Source organism: Fukomys damarensis, unplaced genomic scaffold, assembly GCF_012274545.1.
Source record: "Fukomys damarensis isolate Sample0158 unplaced genomic scaffold, DMR_v1.0_HiC HiC_scaffold_17, whole genome shotgun sequence".
NCBI lineage: Eukaryota > Metazoa > Chordata > Mammalia > Rodentia > Bathyergidae > Fukomys > Fukomys damarensis.
This window is the reverse complement of record NW_022900929.1, coordinates 48,040,671-48,048,021: the sequence shown is the minus strand read 5'-3', so window position 1 is coordinate 48,048,021 and position 7,351 is coordinate 48,040,671. Positions and strand designations below refer to the sequence as shown.

General features: G+C 51.6%; 1 protein-coding gene across 1 annotated transcript; it reads left to right on the top strand.

The window, feature by feature from the left end:
* Window positions 1-3,280: 3,280 nt before the first annotated feature.
* On the top strand, window positions 3,281-5,774 carry Ripk3 (receptor interacting serine/threonine kinase 3). Its single transcript, XM_019207843.1, is given in 8 exon segments — window positions 3,281-3,438; window positions 3,441-3,577; window positions 4,064-4,215; window positions 4,342-4,364; window positions 4,367-4,387; window positions 4,561-4,731; window positions 4,840-4,907; window positions 5,113-5,774. Coding segments are annotated over 8 exon segments (1,260 nt in total). The 5' UTR covers window positions 3,281-3,296; the 3' UTR covers window positions 5,659-5,774.
* The last annotated feature ends 1,577 nt before the right edge of the window (window positions 5,775-7,351 follow it).

Below are 7,351 nucleotides of genomic sequence, written 5' to 3'. Positions count from 1 at the left end.
GGTTTTTTTTTTTTTTTTTTTTTGGTACCGGGGATCAAACTCTGGTCCTTGCACTTGTGAGGCAGGTGGCAGAACCACTGAGCTAAGCTAAATCCCCAGCCCTCTCTGGCAGAAATTTTTAAACAAACCAAAAATGTAATATTATTTGATCTGCTTTTATCACTTAATAAATACCTTTCACATTAATAAGTATAGGTCAACAGCATCATTTAATGGCTGCATTGTATTTTATTATATAATTTATTCATTCTCTTTCCTACCGGATATTAGGGTTTTGTGTGTGTGTGTGTGTGTGTGTGTGTGTGTGACACTGGAGATTGAACCAGGGCCTTTGAGTTATACCTCCATCCCCATTTTTATTTTTATTTTTTTATTTTTAGACAAGATCTTGCTAAATTTCTCAGGCTGGGCCTGAACTTGCAATCCTCCTGCCTCAGCCTCCCACAGTGCAGGGATTACAGGTATGTGCCACCATGCTAGTGTCAGGGTTCTGATTTTTCACTAGAATAAGCAGCACACTTCAGTGCCTACCATTATAACTAAACTTTATGTGTATTATGAGCTTCTCTGTTTAACTGTTTATAAAAGTATTATGCTCCCCAGTCCCCCAAAGCCCCGAGCTACTTGGGGGCTACCCAAGTAGGGGCCCATTGCCATGGCTCATTGGTCTAGGGTGGAAGTAGTCATCTCAGAATCAGCATTTTTTTAAGCCCTCCAAGTGGCTGTGGTCATGATTGAAATATACAGTGAACGTTTAAAAGTTTATCACAGTAAAAAATATTTCCATGAATCCCTCAAAATGTTCCTCCTGGCTTCAGATACACTTATTCAATCATTGTTGACACTTTCTGATACAGTTCTGCAAGTTCTCTCGTGAGTGTTTTTATAAGGTGAAATTCATATGTATATGAATGCTGCTTCTGGGTGCCATCCGATGGAAAAGTAGGCTCATAAAAATAGTATGCTTGTTCCAGGCATGGTGGTGCATGGTAGTGCACGCCTGTAATCCCAGCATTTAGGAGGCTGAGGCAGGAGGATAGTTGTGAGTTCTAGGTTAATTTAGACTACATAATGAGTTCAAGGCCAGCCTGAACTGCATAATGAGACCCTGTTGAAAGAAAGAAAGAAAGGAAATTACGTTTAGCCCTCAATCATCTTATTCACTGAATCTGGCTCCTCACTTCTGGTTCTTCCCCAAAGTCAAAGTGACCATGAAAAGGAGAAGTTTCAATCAATTCGAGCCACGAAGGCAGCCACAGCACACTAAATAGTCATGGAAGAGAACCTCCAGAACTGCTTCAGAAAGTGGCAAGAACCATGTCTTGGGTGTATTTGAAGCAGTGGCAGGGTGAATATTTTGAGGGACATTGGTGACAATGTATCTTTTACTGTGATTCATTTTTAAAAATGTAAACATTCGACCAGTATGGACAGTAGGGTTCTCCACTTGTCCCTTCCCCTACTTTCTTTCCTCCCTCTCTCTCCTTAGCCCTTCCCTAACCTCTCAGCCTCGCTTTCTTGTTTCCTGGCCCAGCTGCAGGTGCATTCACTGCCACTCACCTGCTGTGGCCATGCACACCCCATGCTTGACCTGATCTTTAGTGGCACCACACCTTGTGAGTATTCCTTAATCAGGGCTTGCAACGACGGGAAACCTATGCTACACCCAGGAAATACTACAGGAGATTGGATTGGAACATTTGGGGGTCATAAAGGGCCATTTGGGGTGCTACATTGAATAAGGAGGCCACCAAAGCCTCTCCAGCAGCTGCAGATTTCACAGCCCAAGTGTGAGATGCTGTCTCCAGGGATGAACTGATGGCCCTGCCTCTAAAACACATTGTCAAGACAGTGGGTTTCACACAAGGTAGTGATTACTTGTTAACTGGAAGACAAGATAAACTGTCACGCATATACAATTTAAACAAACCTGAGCACAGAGCTCCTGTTTATAGAGTGCATAAATCCCTGCCAAGGCCAGGCACTTGCCTCAGCAAGAGCAGTGGTCAGGCCCTGGGCAGGAAAAGAGACAGGGACCCTTCACTGCATTGATGAATGGTTCTCCCTCCCAGGCACCTGCATCACCAGTGGAATGGTACAGGCCTGAAGTCTACGTGAAAATAGAATAACACGATGATTCAGAGCCAGGCTTATGTCATTTCCATATGTGCTTGGGTAAGGTACTTATTCTGTGTCAGTGCCTCAGTTTCCTAGTTTGTGAAATATAATAAATCTACACCCTCAGGGTTGATGTAAAATTAAATAAACTCACTGGGTACATGATAAGCTTTACAGGAGTGTTAGCTGTGATCTCAGGAGAGCTGTGGGAAGGCTGACCCCTGGGACCATTAAATCCTAACCATAGGACTGTAAAACCTCCCCAGCCCAGTCCTGGCAGGTGTTGGAGCTGGGCATCAGCTAGAGAAGGAAAAGACAGCGGGCTGTAGGAGGGACTTGAATGTGGGTTCCTGGAAGGTGAAGACTCCTTCCAGGGCACTCTCAAAGCCCAGCTACTGCTAGCTTGGCAGCACCTCACAGGGTGTGCACAGGAAACACCAGCCAGAAGAGAAAAACATTAGCCTTCCTTCTGCCTCACCTCACCGGGTGAGGTGGGGCAGGACTGTCGAGGAGCCTGTGGGTGGAGGAAGTGATTGAGTCACTCTCGTAGCAGAACGTCCTGGGAAGGGGAACCTGTGCCTTGACCTAGAGTGACCCCCTCTACAGATCCCAACCCCCAGGATCAAGAAAAGCCCAGCTTCAGAAGTCGCTCCATCTGCACAACTTCCAAAAGTCTCTTGCAGCTGGCGGCCTGATGTCTCAAATCTGTGGGGAGTGGGGAGCGGGAGAGGGCACCCTACAGAGACTCAGAGAAGCCTTTGAGAAGCCAGGGACCTAGTGGGGGCGCCGGAAGCTAGAGATTGACAAATGCGGGGAAGGGGTGGGGGTCCCCAGAACTGAGGGTAGCAGCGCGGAGTGCGGCATGGCCAGCTGGCTAGTGGACAAGACCCCTCTCTCAGGCCCGTCGGTGCCTCCACCCCTCTGGTGTCCTGCGAGGACTTGAAGAACCAAGAGTCTGTAGGCCAAGGCAGTTCGGGGCGGTGTTCTGGGCACAGCGTAGGAAGGGGGACCGAGATGTGATAGCCAAGATAGTGAATTTGTGAGTGTCCGGGCTGAGGGCTGCCAAAGGGGGCGGGGCCACTGAGCTACCCGCCTGCACCGGGAAGGGAGAGGTCTTTCCGGGAAACCGCACCACGCAGCTTTCTCTTTAGGGAGGCGATATCCGAGTTGGTGAGGGCATGGCAAATCCACATAGGCAGTACGTGTTGAGGCTTCTAGGAGTGGCCGAGAACCTGCAGTGGGAAGGCGTGTCTGGGCCAGCTCTGGTGACACCATTCTTGGAGAACAGCTCCTTGTCCGGGCTGCTGCAGCGGGACTGCCCTCGCCCTGGCCGCTAGTCTGCCGCCTGCTGCTGGAAATGGTGCTCGGGATGAGTTATCTGCACATTCTGAACTCCGTGCTACTGCGCCGGGACCTCAAGCCCTCCAATGTCTTGCTAGACACAAAACTGCACGCCAAGGTCAGCCCACTCACACCCAGCCCAACCTTGGGAGAAGCCCCCCCAATCCCCAACCCCCACCCCCAGAGCTGTCACTGCCCCACCCACTGGAACAGGTCCTGTGGCAGCCCTATCTGCTGAGTACCCTCAGCTTTTGCTCTGGACTGCCCAGAGGTCAAAGCCCAGCCAGGAATTTTAGCCTCTGCCACACCAGGCAATAGAGGTCCTGATCCATGACAGTTCCATGGACTCACCCCACCAGAGCCTCCAAAGAACCATGGCAGATTCAGCCCAGGAGACAGCCCTGTCAGGAAGGACGCTGTTCAGTCACTCTGTGGCCCATACCCACCCACAGGAGACCTAGATTTCCCACTCAAGCCCCCACCGAATCTCCCTTTCCTCACTCCCTTTATAAGACAGGCCCTGCATCTTCTGCAAGGAAAGGGAGAATTCTAGTGGCAGTCCGGTCCACTTGGTTCAAGTCTTCCTCCTTCCCTTCCTTTGCAGTTGGCAGATTTTGGCCTCTCCACATTTCAGGGCAAGTCACAGTCAGGAACAGGGTGCAGGTTCCAGGAGCCAGGGGGCACCCTGGCTTATTTGGCCCCAGAATTGTTGGCTGATATATTCAAGAAGGCGACCAAGGCCAGTGATGTCTACAGGTAAGGTACCCACCCCAAACACACATCCCGGATTTCTACACCTCTCTGAAGCCCCTTTTAGGACAGGGTATCTGGGAAAGGAATCTTGCCAGTGGCTGGCCAGGTGGCTGCCTGTGTTTTCTGCAGCTTTGGGATCCTCTTGTAGGCAGTGTTGCAGGAAGAGAACCCGAGGGTAAAAGTAAGCAGACTTTGGGGTTCTAATCCCAGTTAGCCTCCTGAAAGCCCTGAGCCCTCCCCTTCCAGCTTAGCTACTCAGACTGTCTTCTGTACTTCCTCTTCGGCCAAAGGGACAGGTATCCCCTCGGACCCTGAGTGCCTTTTCTGTCACCCTTCCACCCTCCACAGTGGTGCCCCAGATATCACTGATCCGTGAAACAGTGGCTGAGAAGCGGATCCAGCCCCCACTGACTGAGCTGCCTCCGTCCAGCCCTGAGACTCCAGGCTTGGAAGAACTGGAGAATCTGATGCAGCGCTTCTGGAGCCATGAGCCCAGTGATAGGCTCCCCTTTTTCCCTAGTGAGCTGTCAATTCACTGCCAACTAGAGTAGGCCTGGGTCTGTGAGCAGAAGGCTTTTCCCAAGAAAAACTGTTTGCTCACCTGCAACCCACTCTGCCATCTCTCAGAATGCCAGGAAACAACCAAAAAAGCCTTTTGAAGGGTACATGATAAAATGAGTGATGCCATCTCCAAGGTGAGTGCCCAACCACATCCCCCACCCAGGATCTGACCAGGAATGGCACACTTGACTCCCTGGGCCACCCAGTGACTCCCTACTGAGCACTGTTGTGTGTGCCTTGACTTTTGTCCTTGCTCTCCCCAACCCACCCCAGAGTTACTAGGCACATTTACTCTGGCTCTTCCAGCTCATGCCCCACAAGCTCCTCCTGTCTCCGTAGGTGACAAAATTTCTGTCTGAGCACAGGAGCAGCAATAGGAGGTTGTCTGCCCCAGAGCCAAGCCAAAGAGGGACAGAAATGGATGGGGGAACCACTGGAAGCCAATGCACGAAGATTGGTTCCATGTTGTCTGAGAGTCTGAACTGCCTGAGGCTAAAGCAGTTCCCCACCTCAGTTCCTGAAACATGCACAGGCTTTACTGAGGAGAGGAGGGCACAGAAAGAGCAGGTTCAGCATGCCAGGACAGCAGGGACCTCTTCATATTCAATGGCCCAAACTCTCCAAACTCCAGAGACCTTACCTTTCCAAAACCAGACAGGCAGGCCCATTGTGACTGGAACTCCAAGTCCTGGAGCCCAAGGGAATCAGGTGAGAAATTGGCGTAACTGTTCCCTTACCAGGAAAAACTTGGGATTGAGGCACAGGGCACACACCTTGACACAGCCAGTGGCAGGCGAGTTCCCCCTTGTATTTCCCCCAGGTGAACACGAGGCGCCGCTGTCCTCCTCCCCAGTGGGTTTGCAGACCTCCTCTTTCCGACTCTAAACCCTCCCAACACCGCCACTCTCATTCTTAAAGGGCCCTCTGTTACTATACAAAACTGCAAGTGGCTGCAGAGTGGAAACAACAACCACATGACAGCACACCACACAACTACCTTCACCAAGCAGGGCCCGATACCCTTTGGCATGAGGAAGAGGAGGCAGCACCCCCAGCAGTAAGTGTGAAAAGATGCTTGCCAGATCCTGAAGCCTGGAGTGGCCACAGGGCCAGTATAAGGAGGAAACTGAAGCACCTCACACTGCCTATAGGAGCCAGGATCACTCCCTGCAGCCCTCATCTTTCTTGAGTGCAGTCCCTGCTGTGCCCAAACTGCCTTTGAGATCTGCCTTGGCCCCAGGAGTCAATAAACATGTTTGAATGTTAGCCAAAGCTGAGGAGAGCCTGATGTGCAGGGTGGGATGGAGTGGGGGGGTTAAGAATGCCAGGAGCTGACAACCAGGGAGGCAGAGACAGGGCAGTCTGGCCAAGGCAGGAAGGGAACACTGGGGGTTGGAGATGAAAGCCTTGTAGCACACAAGGCCAGAGCCCAGTTGGCAGCAGGAAGAAATCCCGGAGGCTTGGCTCCCGGGTGCCCAGGGTGGACCACTTCCTCCAGAGCTCACCACCAGCCCCACCTTAAGCCTAATCTCAGGGGATGGAGCTCTGGGTCCCAGAGCCTGCCCTTTCTTCTGGGCTTTGGAGGCTCTGACTCAGGAAATGGGAGGGGGTGGCTCTGTGGGAATTTGCAGATATTAGCCCTTCTCTTGCCCTACAGGAAGCCCCCTTTATTGTCACCTCCCTCCCCCACACAGGGTCACATGCTCTCAAGCTGCTTTCTAGGTGTTGAAGCCGCCCCTCTCCTCCTCCTCCTCTTCTTCTTCTTGTACTGAAGATTGAACCCAAGGATTTAGCAGTGAGCTACGTTCCCAGCCCTTTTTTTTATTTTTTCAAATCTTTCCCATTAAGTTTATTGGTACATTTAAAGCAAACAAATACAGTTACATTTATCATTGGGTCTTGTACCTTTACATGGTATGTCTTGGTTCTTATTTTTTCCCAGTACCCCTGCCCTCCTTTCACTCCCTTCACCCTATTTTTTAAATTTTGAGACAGAGTTTCACTAAATTAAGCTGCCCAGTCTGGGCTCAATCATGAGATCCTTCTGCTTCATCCTCCCAGAATACTGGGATTACAGTGGTGAGCCATTTTGATTTTCAGTTGGTATTGGGGAATGAAAGCTATGGCCCCACAGAAGACCAGAACACCACCTGCCTTGGAGCTGGAGGGTGCAGGAGCTTGAATAGCTCAGACTCTGCCAAAGCTGCTGCCAGAGAGGCTGGGAGTGGAGCGGAATGGGGGTCCCTAACCGAACTTAGATCCCAGCGCCAGCTGGCAGGAGGACCCACGCTCTTCCCTGCGTTCCCACCAGGCGCACCGCAGCCCTCCGTCAGTCTCCCCACACCCTAAGGTTATGCCCACGTTTTGACACATTCCCTTAGGACCACCCCTCCGCCTCACCCTCTTCTGGGGTCCGCCACTCCCTTCTCTTGCGGGGACCAAGGAAGGAAGGCAATGATTACAAGATAATGTCCGAGCGAGCGGGAATGAGGGGAGGCCAGGGGAGTGCTCCGGCACGGGAAGGGGCCGGGCTGTCCCGGCGGGGAAGTGGGAGGGGGCCGTGGCGCCGGGAGGGAAG